An 18718-nucleotide genomic window follows, 5' to 3' on the forward strand; every position below is an offset into this window, starting at 1 on the left:
GTCCCCACATGTTGGCTTCCACTCTCCAGTTAAATTGGCAGCTCCCTGAGGGCAGAGATGTCTCCCACCTGAATCCAGAGCATGCATGGCAAAGAGGTGTTTGGGGGTCCCCCCAAGGTCAACAGGAAGTAGAGCACAGCCTGGCTTTGCACAAGGAGGTGAACTGCGCTTGAGCACTCAGGTGTGAGCTGCTCCCAGTCACTCCAGCAGCTGGCAGGTTGGGGCCCTAATTTGTAGGGCCCTAGGGACCATTTTGTGGTGACCTTGTAACCCTAGGGGGCTTCTGATGTGATGATTGGAAAGTGAAGGGGTCACCTGACTAAAGACCATCATCTCCTAAAGTTCCCACCGCAAAACCTCCCTCTTTAGGAGTCTCTCATGTGGCTTTGGGTCAAACAACAACAGCTTCCAGGCTTGGTGGGGGCCAGGGCTTGGCAGGTGTAGTAGAGGCAAGGGAACCCCTGCCCTCAGGCAGCTTCTGGTTTAACTAGAGAAGAAGGCCAGCAAGAGCAGCGCAAGGCTATAGCTAAGCCAGAGCCGCAGAGGCTGGGGTCCCAATAGGGACTGGGGCGCTTCGCGAGGGCGTCCCATAGGTGGAGGACCTTGAAAGAGAGTAGGATTGGGATGGATGGGGGAGGGTAAGCGCCTTCAGGGCCCAGCTAGGGTCGGAGCAGGGGAAGAAAGGAAGACATGACTACAGGTTCCAAATGGACCTTCAGAGAGAAGTAGCAAGTGAGCCCAGGAGAGGTCCATGAGCCCCATGGCGTTGTCCCCTCCCACTCCCCACGGGCCCATAGGTGCCCAAACATTTGTGCTCAAACAGATACTCACATCCACCCCATACCCATAGATGTCACAAGCCTGGGTGTGGTTTCTCAAGACATACTGTTTATTCCATGGGAGAATGGGCTCAAGGCTAGGACCCCCCTGAGGGGGTAGAGGGGGGGAGAAGGATGAATTTCTCACTGGCCCATCTGTGGCCAAGGGGGGCAGGGCCACGGCCCTTCCCAGGCTTCACAGGAACCTTTGTAGGTTCCAGACAAGTCTCTGCCTTCTCCGTCTTGAACGTGGGGTGGATCCCCACATAGCACCCCAGAAGGCTGGGTCCAGTCTATCCCCAGAGAACTCCCTGCTCCAAATCACTGCCCTGTGGCCTTTCCACTCCAGTCCCTTTAGCAAGAGCTGGGGACCAGGGGCTGGAGGGGCAGGCGGATCCAGTGGGCCAGGTTTGGAGGCCAACAGGGGGTCCAGGGCAAAGGGGACGGACTGGGAGCCAGGTGGCTCTGAAGCAGTCACTGAGGGCACAACAGGCTGTGCCCAGGGGCATGGGGAGGGCGGGCCTCTCACTCCTGGCCTGGGTGCTCACCCACTGACCACTTCACCTCCCCAGTCCGCAGAGTCACTATGTCCTCGTAGGTGGCCGTCTGGTCAATGTTCAGGCCCTAGAGACAGGGAATGGAGCTCAGGCATTGATTACTCCCCAACCACACCAACAGATGCTGCTGCTGTCCGTCCCCACAGGCCTCAGAGCTGTGGGGTCCACCCTGCTCCTTACCTCGTAGGTGTGATCTTCCTCCATTCCAGCCTTGCTGTCATCCTGGTGGGGCAAGAGATGGAGAGCAGAGATGTTAGCTTCCCCTACCCCATGCACTGCCTGGCCAGGCCGGGGAGGGCCAGGGAGACTGGCCTGGGGGCAGGGGGGAGGCGTCAGGCCTTAGCGGGTAAGGTATGCTCTGCAAGGACAACTGAATGAAGGAAGGAGTGATTGAACAGGGAGTCAATGGGCAGGCTCTGAGGCTGGGGAGGTGGAGACCCTGCTCGTGTCTGGCCTGCCCTGTGGCTGCCGCCCTGCCCCCGAGGTCACCTTGTCCAACAGCAGGAAGATGGGCACGACGATGAAGAGGATGATGAGTAGGGTCTGGATCATGATGATGCCATCTTTCAGCGTATTCCGCCGCTTCAGCTGTGCCCAGGTGCTGAACCCTGGGGCGGGGGGGACAGGGAGGGTGAGGCTAAGCCCCCTCTTGGGCCTGCATGCCTGAGGAAGTTCTTCTCAGCGGCTTTCTTGGGTGGTCTAGGGCCATGGCCCCCTCACTGGTGGCAGGCTGGGGTGGGGTGGGGTGTGGATGGCTCCATGAATACCCTGTGGCCCCATCCACTCCCGCTCCCCTCCCTGGCTGGAGGGCAGGCCCCGAACCCACCCAAGACTCGAAGTTCGGTGCCACAGCCCCTCTGAAGTCCTTTCGAGCACTGGATCTGACAGTAGTAGACGCCGTTGTCCTGAAACTGGATGTCTTGAATGGTGAGCGTGGCATTAGAGCCGGTCTGATTCTGTAGGATGCGCCCCTCTTCCAGGTGCAGTGGCTTGAGATCTGAGTCCTTATCCTGTTTCCAGAACCAGGTCACGTCGCCTGAAATCCTTACATCGCATATTATTTTCACCATGGAGTTGCGTTTCTTGGCTATGAAACGTGGGTACTGCCAGATCTCGGAACAAGCACTTCCTGTGGGCACCAAGGCCAGAATCAAAATCCCTCTCAGTGTCTTCCTGATGGCCAGCCCAACCATGGGTCCCCGCCCTGCTGGCAAATACCCCTGCCTCAGCCCCCTGGTTTGTCCTTGCTTCTCAGGGTGTGGGACCATCATGAGGCAGAGGTGTGGGGGAGCCAAGCCACGTGAGAGGCCACAGGCCAAACCACCAGACCCTGCCCCTTCCTGAGATTTGATTTTCCTTTAGAAGGGCCCTGGAACCTTCCAGTTCCTCTCCGTCCCATTATAGCAGCCTGATTCAGGCCTCATTCCCCAGAGCCTAGAGGCTCAGAGGACAGCTTCCTATCTGATCTGGTGCAGCCACCTCTCCCTGCCCTGGCTGCCTTGCACTAGTCTGAAATCCTCAGGGGCTCTCCACAAATCCTTAGCCTGGCAATTGGGGCCCTCTGCATCACTCCCTTGCCCATCTTTCCTCCTTCACCCCCGTACACCCCGCCACTGCGTGGACCTGCTCCATGTTTTATTCCTAAATCTTCTTTCTCAGCTTGGCATGCTTTCCCCACCCACCTGCTCCAAGAAGCCTCCCTCTTGCCTCACTGTTCCCAGCAAGTGGCCCCCTAGTCACCCCTGAGCCTCTGCAGCCTGTCAGAGCCCCTAAGGTTATGAGTACCTCCTGGGGCTGAGCCCAGCTCCCCAACTTGACAGACTTGGCCTGAGTCTTCAGGGGGTTGGGTTCTCTTTGGTCCCACCTCAGACTGACTGGGGGCGGGGGTTAGCCCAACCCCTCAGTGGCTGGGACTGGAGCACTTGTGTCTAATGTGCTGGTGGTAGCTGCAGGGATTGGGAAGGTGGGGGTCTTGGAGCCAGGCCTTGGAGAGGGAGACCCTAAGGAGGCCTAGGGATTTGGGTTCTGGGTGGGGAGACCCAGGGGGACAAGAGCACAAGGGCGACCATAGGGACAGGAACTGGTGGTGGACACAGGCATCCTTACCCCCAGAAAGGGCAGGGGAAGTTGCTGACCTTTAGAATCCACGAACTGGTCCACTGTTTGGGCTGCCGGCTCACCTGCTGGTTGGGAGGAAGTGGGCGGGGCAAGGTCAGGACCTCGCGGCAGAGCTGGCTGCTCTACCCCAGCAACCCTCCCTCCACATTCCCAGACCCACTTTCTCCTCCCCGACAGCAGCTTCTAGACCCCTCAGCCCTTCCCAGCCCCGCTCTAGAGAGACAGGACTGGGACGGGTCCCTAGAAGATCTGTCTCCCAACCCCCCTTCTGCCTTGAGCAGGCCTCTGGATGAGACAGGAAGGAAGTCACACTTGGAGGACTCTCCCAGCTTTCGGAAGAAACCATTACTGGAACATGTATGTCCCAGGGTCTGACTGGGATCACCCTGTCCCATGCCTCCCCCACGTAGTGCCCTCATGGGCTTGGGGGGGAACCACATTCTCTCCTCTCTTCCTCCCTGGTCTGGCTCTTCCGTGGTCAGGGCCACCAACCCCTCATACCTAGCTCAGCCTGACACTTCCAGGTGGGAAAGGAGGTGGGGCCTCAGATCCCTGAGCCCATTTGCATGGTTGATACCCACAGAACAGGGCAGTCAGAGAGAGACTGGAGGTAGAAAGTGTGAGAGACAGGAGGAGGCTGGAGAGAGCAAGAGACAGAACCAGTGGAAACAGAGAAACAGAGTGAAACCGACAGGTCTCATCAAATGGCTGTACCTGAAAGAAGCAGCAGCAATACCACCAGCCAGTTGCTGGGCACAGGAGACAAAGCCAGCCTGGCCATGGTCACCACTCCGTCTCTGAGCCCAAGCCCGTGATGACAACCAAGGCTCCTGGGGGGAAAATGTGTAACTGTCTGGGCTGTAGCCTGTCCCCTCCCCGCCCCTTCCCCATCAGGCCCCTTCCTGTCATGCAAATCAGGACCCAGGGGAGGCACCAGATCTCTAGGGACCCTGGGGAAGGGCGGGCTCTTTTGTCAGCTGTGCTGCTGAGGCTCAAAAGTCACCCAGCTTAGGCACCACAGTTCAGGTCCACGGTGGACACCCCTGGGGGGTAGAGACCTCTGAGTCCTCTCAGGGCAGCCTGTGCTTTCCTCCATGTATCCCCACCCTACTGATGCCCTGGGGCCTGCCAGCCTCTCATCCCCAAGGCTAGATTTGCAGGTGCTTAAATGAATACACATAGGTGCTGTAGACGAACTTGAGTATGGCCCCTCTGCCTTGGACCAGCCTGCACCCTGCAGGAAGAGGAACACCAAGGAAGGATGGTGTGTGTGGGGGGGTCTTTGGGGGAGGGGCAGCTATGGGCTGAGGCCAGGCACCTGGAGGGGCCCCAGAGTACAGCCTCTTGTCTGGAGTGCAGGCAGCCATGTCAAGGGTTGATGGAGATTTGACCCTATGGAGTAAGGGAGCCCCAGAGGTTCTTGAGCAAGAGCAGGTCAAGTGTGGCAGCCACTTGGGAGAAGATTTGGTCCAGGCCCTGGTGAGAGGCCTCCCTCCCGCACTTGGTGGGAGTTTGCTGGGAGCTGTTGGGGGGTGGCCTTGGGTGGAGATGGCTTAGAGAAAACCCATCACCTCAGCAATCAGGGCACTCCCAGGGCATTGAAGTGTCCATAGCTCTAAGTGTCTTTGGGTGGGGGACAGGAAGCTAGGGTTGGGGAGCCTCCAAGTTCTGAATCTAAAAGGCTCTTTGGCTTTATCTCACCAGTCAGCCGGGTGGATGGAAACATAGTGACCAGGAGCTTGTCTAAGCTCAACTTTGTGCCCCTGCTCCTGGGTCAGACACAACCTTCGCCCCTTAGTGGTGGTGGTGGGGCCCTTGTGCAGTGCACAACCTGCACAGCTGCACATAGCAGGCTTGCATACCTCAACCCTGCAGCCGAGCCCACTCTGAGTTTTAGGTTTCCTAGCAGCCTCTTCTCTCTCTCTTTTCCCCTCTCTCTATTCTTTTGACCCCCAGGAGGGAAAGAAAGATGCTAAATTCTATGTGTCGTCTGCCTACCTCTCATTTTCCCTACCACCCTCCAATTTTCAAACCGCCTGTGCTGCTGGTGGGTCTGTTTGGGTTTAGGCAGACATGGTCCTGTCTCCCAGGCCAGGGCTGGTGGTGAGGAAGGCAGAGGTCTGGGTGTTGCCCCCTCTGCCCTGGGCATAGGCCTCACCTGGCACAGTGGGGGCCGTCCCACAGGAGCGCAGGTCAGGACCACTGCTGCAAAGAGCGGGTACAGGAGGGTTAAGGTTTCATCCAAGGAGCAGCTTGTTCCCGGCAGCCCCAGATGTTCTTGCAGTTTCCAGATGTTCCAAATGAAAAAACATTTCCCTGAAAAGGTGTCAGATGTTCAGTTCACAGAACAAACAGCCCAGGATTATAAACATCACCTGAGGTCAGCTTGGGGACCACAGGCCCTGGGTGCAGGTGGGGGTGTTTGGACATGCCCCAGCAGAATGAGGGAAAAATCTAGGGATCTCTTCCTTTAACTAAGTACCTCTTGGCGATTTAGGCCTTGGTTAGCTTTGGGGTTCATGTCCCCCCCCCAAAGTTGGGAGATTGGGGAAGGCTAAGGCTTGGGGCACACAAGTGTATGTGTGCACGTGTACGCTCACACAGGTGTATTGCCTGGGCCGTGTGGCACGGGGCCTGCTCGGAAGCTGGTCCTGGGGCCCAAGGTGAATACGGGGGCACGGAGGCTAGGGAGGGGAGTTAGCATTCTCCAAACACACACAACCCCCCCCCCCCCACCCTGGGGACAGGGAAGGGACGCAGATGTGTCCTTTGGACTCATTCTCATTCATGCCAGGCAGGGATCTGCTTTCAGGAGTGGGTGGGGGTAGAAGGGCCCCACCGAGTGCAGGGTTATTTGTCACAGTTGGGGCCGTGCTGTTCCCTCTGTGGTGACAACAGTACCAAGCTCTGTCCGGGATTCATGACGCCTTTTCTTTCCCGGAACATGAGGCCTCCTTAGCCCACTCCCACCTCTGCCCCTGGCTACCCTGGGCTGCACACGCCGACATCTGGCAGCCTCTACTCCACCTTTCCAGGAAGGCAGCATCAAAACAAGAGATGGGGGTGTAGGTAGAGGGGACAAAGGGCAGAGGTGTTTGGGGAAGCAAGACAGCAGGGACCCCCAGCAACCCTGGGAGGGATGGGAGAGGGTAGAAGCTCCATTTGGAAAGAACGGCTCAGACCTCTGCTCCACCCCCAATCCACTCTTACTGGCTCCACCTCAGGTGATGTTTATATTCCTGGGCTGTTGGTTCTGTTCCTGGGAGGAGGCCTACTGGCTAAAAAGGATGCAGGTTTGAATCCTGGCTCTGCTGTGTACCAGCCAGAACGTTTCCTCAAGTTACCTGGTGGGTCTCAACGAGGGCTGGTCCTGTTCCACCCAGGCAGTATTTGGAAATGCGCCAGGGCCATTTTGAAGGTCACAAGGACACATTGGTGCTACTGGCATTCATGGGTCAGGGGCGCTAAAGGGCCTGCAGTGGGAGGGACAGTGTCTCACAAAGCAGAATTTCCCTGCCTCACACATGCATTCTTAACCTCTCAGAGACCAGATTTCCTCGTTTATGTAAAATAGAAGTCATCGTAATAATATGTTCTTCATAGGGCAGTTGTGAGCCTGGAAAGAAATCCATTACCTGCAGGGCTTGGTGAAGTATCTGGAAACACAACTCACCCTCAAGCTGATGAGTAGCATTGCTAACTGGGGAGTGAGGGAATGATTCTGAAGCATTGGCTTCTGTTATCTATGTTTCTTAGTGTTTTGTCTTTTTTCTTCTGCCCTTCAAGTCTCAGGGGAAAGTTGGGCTGGAGCACCCTGCAAGCTCTCCTGTCCTTGGGGCCAAAGAAGTTCCCAGGGGCGGTTTGGAGAAACTTAAAGTGAGAAAAAGCCACGATCTCAAGGTGGGAGGTCAGCACCTGAGCGGGGACTGAGAGATCCCTGCAAGGATGTCGGACTCCTCCCCTCAGCGGGTGAAGAGGGCCCTGGGGGACACGGCTAGGGATGTGGCTGAGGGATGTTAAGGCAGTCTGTGTGTATCCCTCCCTAGTTCCCGCGGGGGCCATGTAACCTCAGGACACAGGATAAGGGGGTGCAGAAATCTTGAAAAAGGCTGTTTCCTAGTTTGGAGGAACACAGCCCTGGGAGTCAGAAATCAAGTTGTAGGAAACAAAATTATACATAAAATTATATTTCACCCACTGGGATTATGGACTAAACTCACTACGTAACATTACTTTTTGTCGCAGGCTCTCTGAGGTCAAGGGTCAGAGACAGGGTCCTGGGGGTGGGGGGATAGTATTCCTGAGGAGAGGGACGGGCCACACCATGTTTCCCACAGGAAAGTTGGGGCCTCTCAGGGGCACAGAGAAGTGAAGGGGGCTTCCAGCGAGGAGGGCCTGGGGATGCAGGGTTCCAATACCTATTTCCTGGGCACTGTCGTGGGTGGGGAGAGCACGTGATGCTGCCTGTTAAGAAAGGAGGGATGTGACTCCGGGCCTCGTCTGGCCTCTTGGACTCTGGCTGAGGCTGGAGTCCAAGCCCACTTTTGGAGGGGGGCAGGAGAGAGCCAGACTGGGCCAGAGGAAGGAGTTGGGGCCCTCCTTATCCTGCCCTCCCCAACCCCGCTCAAGAAACTCCCCAAGTCTTCCCCACTTCGTTCGAATCCCCACCAGCCCTCCTTACTTCTTGCTACCCTCATCCCCCATTGACATCCATACTCGGAGGCACAGAAGGAAGAAGCCCACAGGTCAGAGGCACCAGGGGGAGATTTATTATAAGAACTGTACAAAGGAACCTGTCCGCGGGCCTGGCTTGGGCCAGTTCCTACCTGCTGTAAATGGGTGTGGGTCTGCAGGTGGGGATGGGGCACAGGCAGGGGGAGGCTTTACAAGCTGGAGACAGTCTGGTGAAGAACATCCAGTCCAACAGATGCTGAGGCTCTTGGGGCCATGCCAGTCCAGGGCCCAAGGAGGGCAAGGCAGTGGGCAGGGTGCTGGTCAGGGAGGAAGCTGCCCCCCTGTAGGGTGAATCTTCTGAAGGAAGAGACGCAACTGCTACAGGAAGAGATGGAAGGAGTGAGGCCTCCTTCAACAGACGACACAGCAGGAGACAGGGAGCAGGATGGGGCAATGGTGTGATGCAGAGAACCAGCGGGAGGGAGGAGAGTGGAGTCACGGGCAGTGAGAGAGAGGGCCACCCAGGCAGGGTGGTGAGGAGACCAGACAGCAGGGCAGATGGAACGGGGGGCTCTGGCCTATGGGTGTGTGCACACGCAAACACACACACACATGTTGTTTTGGAGGTTTTGCTGCTTCCTGAGTTTTAATCAAACTGTTCACGAGAAACAAGAAGAAAAAGAAGAGGAACTAAGGCCAACAGGGACTCAACTTTACCACACATGTTCACACTCGTACACACATTCACAGCACAGGCACACTCACATGGACAGGCCTGCACAGAAGACACACACACAGCAGGCAGACACTACAGGGGACACTGACACACATTTACACAAATATACTCATACATACAAGCATATGCAGGCATCATGGGACACAGGGGTTCACACACCTGAACACACACACACAGGTGCACACACAAGTGCACACACAGGTGCACACACAAGTGACTACATCCAGTGACCCCTGAGCAGGTCTCTCACCCCAAGCTCAGCCTCTGTTCTCTGGGAACCAGAGGCCTGGCACTGCCATGCCCAGATCAGCCGTGCCAGCAGGAGTGTCGCCCAACTATCCAGGCAGCAGGAAGTTGGAAGGTTGGGCCTGAGCAGGTGGGCCCACGTATGGCTCAGTGGGGAATCTCTAATGTGGACTCAACCTAACATTCTGAGGATCACTTTGAGGAGGGGGAACCAAGGATGAATGAGGAAGAGAGGGGGAGAACAAGACTTTTCCTCCTGAGGGCTGGGGTCCCTGACCCCACCCCAGGTCTGGTTACTCAGGCCAAGAAGAGCCCCCAGTGCACCGATACTCTGTACCCCATCTGTGCTTCCTAAGAAAAAGGCAATCGTGCTCTTCCCCCAGGGGCCAGCCAGGGGCGTGGAGGCCTGGAGAGTGGACGCATCAGGAAATGGTGTCGGGGTCACAACCCCAGCCAGATGCATCGGGATCCAGTGTCCAGTGAGGCTGGTGGACTCATTTCAGACCAGTGTCATTGCCCTTTTGCAGGGAAATCTCTAGCTGGCAGGTGAAGCTGCATCCCAGAGTTGGGGAGGGCTGGCAGGCCCTGGGGTCAGGTGTCTGCTTCACTGAGGTTAAGACATCTTTGTCCAGGAGGGCCTGGGGGGCCTGAGCCACTTCCTGGGGAGAGGCCAGCAGCCCTTAAGACTCTGGTGGCAGGAGGACAGCCAATCCTTCCATTGTAGGCTGGCTCCTCTCCAAGTAGGGGTCAGACATTCTGATTTTGCGACCTCCTCCTGGGGCCCAGAGGAGGGGCAGCAGGGCCCATGAGGAGGTGAGAGCAACTTGAAGGTGAAATCCAGGAGGCAGGGGCCTCAGGCCCAGTGTGGAGCCTCAGATTGCAATTTCCATTTTCCATGGCCTGGGGAGGCAGGTGCCCCAGCCTGGGTGTCAGCCCCAGTATGGTAACATCCTGTCCCCAGCAGGGAGCTGGATCAGTTCCAGACTCAAAGCCCTGCTACCTCAGCGAGAGGGCAACTTTGGGGGAACTTCAGGGCTCTACCAGGCTCACCTCGCTGCTGCCTGCTAGACCAGAGACTCTTTGACCCCCGGGCGTACTGTCTGCCCCGGGGGTGGGGCGGGAGGGCGGGCAGTGTCTGAGGGGCTGATGTGCGTGAGCGCCATAGCAGGTCCAGTGTCCTCTGTCAAGCTCCTTTCTTCAGCCTTGTCCTGCACACCACTGTCCCCGTTCTCGCGGCCGTACATCTTGCTCATGGCGTTGGCGATCAGCCCCTCCTTCTCGGGGGCCCCGTCCCCACTGTTGTCCTGGCTGTGGCGGTACATGTAGGACGCCTGCTTCACCGAGCGCTGGAGCAGGTGCCGGCGGTAGGCCCTCTGGATCTTGATGGCGCACACCTCCTCTTGCTTCCTCTTGAGGGTGGTGGTGATGGGTTCATAGGAGACCTTGGAGGGGTTGGCAGCCATGAACTTCTCCTCCATGGTCTCCTTGAGGGCGTCCATCTCCCCCGAGTCGCCCAGGACCTCCTTGGTCAGGGCGAAGAGGATGTCCAGGCAGTGGATCTTGTCACCAGGCACCATGGGCAAGTCCAGCGTGATGAGCTTGATCTTGTTGGGCTTGGGGATCCTCAGCGGCACCTGCAGGGTGTCCACGAAGTCAGAGAGGCGTTCGTAGGCGATGAACTGCGTGGCGTCGGGGTCGAACTTCTCCCACGTCTCGTAGAACATCTCAAAGTCATCCTCGCCGAGGGGCTCACTGCTCTCCTCGGTGGCCACGTTGAAGTTCTCCAGGATGATGGCGATGTACATGTTGACCACAATGAGGAAGGAGATGATGATGTAGCTGCAGAAGAAGCAGATGCCGATGGAGGGGTTGCCACAGTTGCCCTTGACGTGACTGCCCGGGTTCTCCAGGGTGGGGTCACAGTCAGGGGGCCCACTGTTGAGGATGGGGTTGAGGAGCCCGTCCCAGCCGGCGGACGTGGTGATCTCAAAGAGGCAGATCATGCTGTTGCCGAAGGTCTCAAAGTTGAACATGTCATCGATGCCTGACTCCTTCTTGACGTAGGCGAAGTTGGACATGCCGAAGATGGAGTAGATAAACATAACCAGGAAGAGGAGGAGGCCGATGTTGAAGAGGGCAGGCAGAGACATCATGAGAGCAAAGAGCAGCGTCCGGATGCCTTTGGCTCCACGAATAAGCCGCAGGACACGCCCGATCCGCGCCAAGCGGATAACACGGAACAGTGTGGGTGACACGAAGTATTTCTGGATCAGCTCAGAGAGTGCGAGGCCTGCAGGGAGGAAGTAGTGAGGATGGCTGCCCTAGAGTGGGGGAGTGGGGGGGCATGTGGGGCTTAAGAGGGCCTGGCCTGGTATGCTCTTCCCCAAGAAAGGGTAATACGAGCTCAACCCTTGGGACTTAGCCCCAGTGGCCTCACCCACTAGAGTAGGCTCTCCCAGGGGTCTCGGGGACCAGGGGCTACATCTTTGCCCCGACACAGCTGGACAGAGGTGGGATGTGCCGAAGTTGGAGGGGTTAGGGTGAGGCCCATTCTCAAGGCTGTTTGTAGATGCCATAGTGAGAAAGGGAGGGAGGGAGAGAGGGAGGACAGCTCTGTGTGTGACTCTGGGCATGTCACTTAAGGTTTCCAACTCAGTTTCCTCATCTGTAAAATGGAGGTGATACCTGCCTCACTGCGTTGTTATGAATAATTAGCGAGCTAAAGCTTACCAAATGCATAGCAGTGTCAGGCAAATAGTAAATGCTCAATAAATAGTCGCTACCTCCAATCATAAGTACATGCATGTCTGTGCACTTCTCCAGTGTGTGTGGCTACTGGAACAGTCTTCTTAATGTTTTCCACTGAGCACATGGCCACCTGAGTGTGTACCTATTGGTCAGGTGAATGTTTCTGGAGGTATATTCACGTGTGTGCAGATGACAGGCGGCCTGCGAGCCCACACTTCTGTGCATTTATGCATTAAGTGTGAATGCCAGGTGCACTTGTATGTGCGTGTGTGTGACTATGTGTGTGAGCATGCCAGGTGCACGAACAGGTGTGTGTACATGGCAACAGGAGCACCCACCTTCCCGAAAGACTCAACCCGGCCCAGCCCTGCTCACCTGCAATGGACAGGATGACAACCACAAAATCGAAAATGTTCCATCCGACAGTGAAGTAGTAATGGCGCAGGGCCAGCATCTTGAGCACACACTCTCCTGTGAAGATGATGATAAAGACCATGTTGATGTTGTACAGGATGTCCACCTTCAGCTGGCTCTGGTCGTCTGTCTCCACCATCATGGTGACCATGTTGAGGCAGATGAGGACCATGATCATGATGTCGAACATTTGCTTTGTCACAAAGTCGTACACCTTGCCCAGGATCTTGTTCTGCAGCACGGGAAGGAGTGCAGAGATGCACATGGGTGGGTATGGGTGTAGTCGGCAAGCACACAGGACACAGACAGGCAGAAGACACAGGATGGAGAGAGAGAGAGAGATGTGAGGGCTTGTGGTGGCATTGGCCAGGAAAGGGAGGACAGACCCATCAGACCAGACCATTCTGTGGGGTGAATGGGCATCCTTCCTCACTCTGAGACCCTTCCTTCCTCATGTCAAGTTCCCCAAACAGCCCCTTACCCTTCCCCCAAAGCCATTGCTCACTGAGGAGGGTGTCTGGCCATCCTCTTCCTCCCCCTTCTAGGAGCTCTTGCCACAGAAGCCACCAACTGAGGAGACTGGGGGACTATTGGGCCAGGTGAGGGGTAAACCAGCACCTGGAGTTTAGCAGGCAGCTGCCTCTTGTGCACCCAGTGCCTTTGTACAGTTACAAAGAGGCAAACTCCAGGCAGGTGGATCCAGCCTCACGCCAGGGTCACAGTCTGGTGGGCAGAGTGCAGGCTGCGTTTTGTCCCCCTCCCCCCGCCCCCAGGCAGGAGCTTCGTACAGACTGTGAGGAGAGGGGCCCGGAGGGCTGGTACCTGGGGCCGAGGAATTGGCTTCTGAGGCTTCTTGGAGCCAAGCTTCTTCATGGCATTGTAGTATTTCTTCTGTTCCTCTGTCATGAAGATGTCTTTCCCTCCAAAGTATAGTAAGATGGGGCCCGTAAGGTTGGGGAGGCCCCCTTCTCTGCCTCCAGGACCTCCCTCCTCAGGCACCATCCTTAAAGCAGCCCCTACCCCAGCAGGGGGGCCGGGTGGAAAGGGGAAAGGGGACCAGGAGGGGCCAGAGAAGGGGACCAGTGCTTCCTCACAGCCTGTGTTGGGCCACTTTCAATCAGTATCTTGTTGGGTCCTCAGAATGACACAGAGAGGTAGGTAGGATCACCCTCATTTTATAGATAAGGAAACCAAGCTTCAGGGAGGCCAAGTCACATGTTCAGGACTGCCCAATGGGATCTACACCCAGGTTTGCTGCTTCAAGCATGCTGCCAATGACAGCAAAGTAAGCGCTGAGGCAGTGTTTTGGAAATATGAAGGGATTCGTGACCCAAGGAAGGGAGGAGGGGCCCGGCATGGGGAGACCCAGGGGAGGTGGGGCTGGGTACTCATCTTCTTTTTCTGCTGGTTGAAGTTGTCGATGATGACACCGATGAAGAGATTGAGGGTGAAGAAGGACCCGAAGATGATGAAAATGACGAAATAGAGGTACATGTAGAGGTTCACCTCGTATTGTGGCTGTTCCTCCTTCTGCAGGGGCCACAAGACAGGACGGGGTGCGCTGTGTAGGCTGAGGGGCACACGCTGGCTGCTCTGTGCTCCTCATCCCACTGTGAGCAGGAGGGGCTTGGGGACCAGAGGTGGACCTCTCCACCCCCGGGGCTCAGGGGCTCCTGAGGAGGTGGCCTGAGGGGGACAGGGATGGGCAGAAGGTGCCACTGTGCCTCCAGCCTGAGTCCTCCCCCTTGGCTCGCTTACCAGCCACATCTCGGCAACCGCCACTCACCTCCCGGGAGTCCACGGCTGCATACATGATGTCCATCCAGCCTTTGAAGGTGGCCTGAGAGAGTGTGGTTGGGTGTGAGGGGAGGAGGCTGCTCCCGGCCTCCATTATCCGTGAGTTCCCCGTCTGCCCCAGCCTGATCCTGCCCAGAGCCCCACTGGGCATGTATCCAATAGGGACCAGAGACATCTAGACACTACTTCAGAGTCCCACAGCACTGGAAGCAGGGCGGGCAACCCCCTAACAAGGTGTGGCAGTGAGCTCAGGTACAACGAGAGATGGGGGTCACCTCCATCCCCAGCTCCTACAGCTCTAGGGGGCCCCACTTACCACCTGCAGGAGGGAGAGGTAGCCTAGACCCACGTTGTCATAGTTGACTTTGACATTGACCCAGCGGACCTGGCCCGTGTACATCAGGCTCTCGCACTCGGACTTGTTGTTGATCTCAGAGATGTCGAACCTCTCAGAGGTGGTGGTGTTGATGCAGTGGTAGAACTTGCCGGCAAACAGGTTGACACCCATGATGCTGAAGATGAGCCAGAAGATGAGGCAGACGAGCAGCACATTCATGATGGAGGGGATGGCTCCCAGGAGGGCGTTCACCACCACCTGGGGGCCAGAGACAGGGTCATTGACAGAGCTTCTCCCAGGCAGGTGCATGAAACACAGGCTCCTTGGGAGATGGCTCCCCACTTACACTAACCAGGAGACCAGGCAGGGCTGGGCATAGCTACTCAGGGAAGCCTTCCTGGAGGAGGGCCAATCTGAGCCAGGCCTGAGGAGCAGTCTGCTGAGGTGTTTGGCGGGCGTTAGCGGAAGCAAAGAGCAGGGTTGGGGACTGCCAGCCTGGTGGTTGGAGAGGGCCTCTGCTTGGCTGGAACAATCAACTCAGACTAGGGGTGCTGGGTTTCTCTGGAAGCAGCTTGGCCATGGGTCACCAGGCAGGAGACAAACACTCTTTCCTCGGCCCCCATAGGAAACTCAGCCCCCGTGACCAGCCTCCTGCTCATCTGCTCACAGCATTAGAGACAGGCACAGAAAAGAAACCACCAGGTCTGCAAAGCAGCAGGGCCCTGGGACCGGAGTGCTGTGCCCCACCAGCCCTGGCTACACACGCCAACCTCACTATTTCAGGCTGGGCTGAATCGGAGAACTGTCCCTTCTCAAGGAGAAGCTGTTTCATGACCTCCAGACAGAGTGGGTGGCATAGGCCTGGTGATGCCCAGGGGGCTCTATTCTTGGCTAAGAACCACCTGTGTGGCGGTGGGCAGGTCATTTCCCCTCAGAGGGGAGGAGTCCCCCACTCTGGGGGTGGGAGGGCCCAGCGCTGGCTGGCTCCTTGCATGACCAGGAGGGAGCCACTCGGGCTGAGTGCACTGTTGGCCTACAACCAGCCACTTCACGGAGGTTTGTCTCTTCTGAGTGGGTCTAGTTCCCAACAGACCTCTCTTTGCTGGGGAAGTCCCATTTGTTTTGCCCAACCCGTGTTTACCTGTCACTTCCGCCCTCAAGGATCTTTCCAAACTTGGCATGACCCTAAGCTCAAGGGCCAGGAGGCTCAGAACCTTGGGCACAGGTACCTGCCCGGTTGCTCAAGTCTCAGAGTCTGAGGCTGCGAGGGACACCCATAAACCCACAGACCTCCATCTGTCCTCCCTGCGGTGGTGCCCTCAAGCCCTCCTGGGAGCTGCTGCAGCCTCTGCTGCCCCCTAATGGTGGCAGAGATGAGCTAAGAAGCAGGACTGAAGGCAGGAATGGGATAGTGTGGGAGGGTATCTTGGGGTCCCCCCAAACCTGGCCTTCAGCAGGGGCGTGGGCCAAGCCTTCTGCTTCCCTAGGTGGTGGCCAGAGTACAGACATACAGCGCCCTGCACCTGGCTGCTCTCCCATTCCCCAGTCCTACTCAGAGCCCCCCTCAGCACCCACCCTCATGCCCTCAAATCGGGACAGTGCCCTCAGGGGACGAAGGGCCCGCAGCGTCCGCAGGGACTTGATGGGTCCCAGCTCCGAGTAGCCCAGCCAGTTGGCCACCAAGCTGATGATGGAGACCTACAAAGGGAAAATGGGGGTGTGTGTCAGGGAGTGCAGGGCCCCTGACCCTCCCAAGCGCAGGGACACAGTCCTTGAGGACAGGTCCCCCATGGGGGCCTTCCTGGATTCATAGCTCTAGGGTGTCTCTTCCAGACCCCTTCCCTAGTGGGTGGTCCTGTCTGGTGGGACCTGTCCTAGCACCTTTAGGAGCCTGAGCTCCATCTCAGGGATGTCATCAATTAAATAGGATGACGGTAAACAGGAGGCCTGTGTGCCCATCAAAGAGGATACAAAATCCTCCACAGATATTGGCAAGAATGATAAGTAATCCTTCTATTTTCCCCTTTGCCCCCAAGGCTCCCCTTTATCTCAGGAAAAAGGAGGTTCCCCCAGCCAGTTAGTCCCCTTCCTGGGCAGCTGTGTCCAAGGGACCTGGAGGCCAGTCTCTGCGGGGGCACGCTGATGGGGTCTGATGCACTATGCGGCCTCAGGCAGCTGCCCCGCCTCGGGCGGGGGCTTCCTAAAGTCCTGGGCTGTGGGGCCAGGGCCAGACTCACGTCCACGATGAGGAAGTCGAGCCAGCACCAGGCGTTGGTGAAGTACACCTTGAAGCCGTAGGCCACCCACTTGAGCAGCATCTCCAGGATGAAGATGTAGGTAAAGACCTTGTCAGCGTACTCCAGGATGGTGCGGATGACGCGCCGCTGCTCTATGTAGATGTCCTCGAAGGCCTGGGGACACCAGCACAGTGGGGTGGTGGCCAGGGCTCAAGAGGCCGGGGCAGCAGCCACATTCCCTACCCTGCCTGACACTGGTGGTGCCCAGGGGATTGGCACAGGGGCCAGGCCAGGGGCAGGCTGGTGGCTTCTCCCAGACTCCCCATGCCCATCATGGGGGTGAGCGAGTTTCCTGGTGGGGAGAAGCCCCTCAGCTCCCCTTCCTCAGGCTTAATAATAGCAACATTCAATCATCTTCTAGGGAATTTTACAGTGACACAACTTCAATCCTGCTCCTCCCCCAATTCCCAGAGCCTTCCCCACCTCCCCCCTGGTTGGCACCTGTCATCGGGGCACACAGAGTCAGACCCCATCTGTCACTTTAAGGAAATCGATACATTTTATAACATATCCTGCAACCACAGGTGAATTCCTCTAGGACTCTGGGTTGGAGACTGACTCGGCTGCATCCCTCCCATGGTGTGGAAAGGAGGGAGCCCCAGAGGGCCTGCTTGGGGCCTGTCACCGGTCTCTGCCCATGCCCACCCCTCAGGAAGGTGCCTACCAGGGCTCCACTGCTGAGCAGAATCATGAAGACAATGAAGGTCTCGAACCAGTTGTGCTCGACGATCTTGAAGCACGCCCTGCGGAGGATCCACCACTTCTTCCCACGGCCCTGGGAGACGTCCACATAGAGGCAGGGGCAGCGTTGCACACAGGCTGGGGGAGCAACAGGGGCACCACATCATGGGCCTGAGGGCTGCCTCCAGACACACAATCAGCATGTTCCCACCACTTTCCCAGGGTGCCCCCTCCAGCCCTCCACCTCACCGTCCCCAACACCTGCTTCCATTTCTTCCACTGCTGGTTAGAAACGGGTGATAAGTAGGGTGGTCCAGCCCCACTCCTCACATGGGGGCCTCAGACCCTCCCTCCACAGCCTGCTCCACCCATGTGCCAACTGCTGCCAGGGATGGGCACACAGAGGAAAGACATGCAGGGGTGTAGGCTACCAGCTCCGGTACTGTATCTATCAGCTGTCCCCATCCTCCCCCACTCCACCCAGGCAGCCTTCACTCTGCATAGCCCAGGATCTGTGGGCAAAAATGTTTCTCCAGGGCTGTCTCCTGAAGGAGACAAGCCTTTCTCCCTGAAGATGAAGGCAAGCAGGAGGATGACAGTCTTAGACCAGCCATTCCTGAGCACTTGCTTCATGCCAGGCCATTCTCGGGCTCTGTGGGGATTCTGCACGGCAGCCATCAGGGCACTGCCATCACCCACTGCACACACGTGAGGCTCAGGTCAGGGGTGGGGAGACCCCCTGGCTCTGACACCCCTCCCCAGTGCAGCAGGGCAGGGTAGCATCAGGGGAAGAAGGCCCCACGTGCCTTTAGTGACGCACGTGTCCCCAAAATATCCTGGAGGAGGCAATGGGCTGGGGTGTGCTGGGCTGGGGGTGGTGGACACCAGGTGAGGTGGGGACGCACACAGGTAGGCTCACCCTCGGTGAAGCACTCCTCAGGCTGCTCCCCGTCGGGGTCCTCCTGGACCTGTTCCTCAGGGCTCTCCTCAGGGGGCTTGTAGTCAACTGTGCTGCAGACGGAGGAGTTCCCATCGAGGGCCTGCGGCGGCTTCTGCAGGGGCCACAGGGTCATGTGACCCCTGGGTCCTCCCACCAGGTGGGGCAATGGAGGTCAGGGTGGGAGACCAGAGGGAGAGGAGAAAGAGGGGGTGGAGCAGACCCATTCATTCATTCATTCATTCATTCACTCCACCATGGATTATGGAGCTGGCACTGTGGTCCATGTAGAAGAACCACAGTGACCAAGGCAGCCGTGGTCCTGCTCTCATGGCAGCTAGACTTGGAGCAGGGCAGG

General features: G+C 57.5%; 2 protein-coding genes across 6 annotated transcripts in view; both read right to left on the reverse strand.

The window, feature by feature from the left end:
* Positions 1-868: 868 nt before the first annotated feature.
* On the reverse strand, positions 869-4361 carry CD79B (CD79b molecule). Of its 2 annotated transcripts, none has more exons than XM_019733003.2 (6): positions 4208-4361; positions 3511-3558; positions 2202-2504; positions 1865-1983; positions 1556-1597; positions 869-1442 (listed from the first exon to the last, which is right to left on the reverse strand). In XM_019733003.2, the coding sequence occupies exons 1-6, from the start codon at positions 4272-4274 to the stop codon at positions 1344-1346; spliced, it is 678 nt and encodes a 225-aa protein (XP_019588562.1). In that variant the 5' UTR covers positions 4275-4361; the 3' UTR covers positions 869-1343. The 2 variants fall into 2 exon arrangements, with proteins under 2 accessions (XP_019588562.1, XP_019588564.1); XM_019733005.2 differs by having other exon boundaries at positions 3511-3555; positions 4208-4352.
* A 3878-nt stretch (positions 4362-8239) lies between these two features.
* Positions 8240-18718, reverse strand: part of SCN4A (sodium voltage-gated channel alpha subunit 4) — a 43714-nt gene continuing 33235 nt past the window's right edge. For all 4 annotated transcript variants that reach the window (XM_019733000.2, XM_074319683.1, XM_019733002.2 and 1 more), the window contains exons 16-25: positions 18343-18475; positions 17407-17561; positions 16683-16856; positions 16021-16143; positions 14425-14703; positions 14098-14151; positions 13704-13841; positions 13134-13238; positions 12273-12543; positions 8240-11439 (exon numbers count right to left, since the gene is read on the reverse strand). In XM_019733000.2, the coding sequence (XP_019588559.2) occupies positions 10214-11439; positions 12273-12543; positions 13134-13238; positions 13704-13841; positions 14098-14151; positions 14425-14703; positions 16021-16143; positions 16683-16856; positions 17407-17561; positions 18343-18475 (2658 nt within the window). In that variant the 3' untranslated portion in view covers positions 8240-10213. The remainder of the gene's footprint in view (positions 11440-12272; positions 12544-13133; positions 13239-13703; positions 13842-14097; positions 14152-14424; positions 14704-16020; positions 16144-16682; positions 16857-17406; positions 17562-18342; positions 18476-18718) is intronic.

This window comes from Rhinolophus sinicus, linkage group LG15 (genome assembly GCF_036562045.2).
Source record: "Rhinolophus sinicus isolate RSC01 linkage group LG15, ASM3656204v1, whole genome shotgun sequence".
NCBI lineage: Eukaryota > Metazoa > Chordata > Mammalia > Chiroptera > Rhinolophidae > Rhinolophus > Rhinolophus sinicus.

Coding starts and splice junctions, on each gene's coding strand:
- CD79B (XM_019733003.2), bottom strand. CDS start 4,274: ATGGCCAGGCTGGCTTTGTCTCCTGTGCCCAGCAACTGGCTGGTGGTA. Junction 3,559..4,207: donor ATTGCTGCTGCTTCTTTCAG/GTACAGCCATTT, acceptor CCTCCCAACCAG/CAGGTGAGCCGGCAGCCCAA. Junction 1,443..1,555: donor AGGAAGATCACACCTACGAG/GTAAGGAGCAGG, acceptor CCCTGTCTCTAG/GGCCTGAACATTGACCAGAC.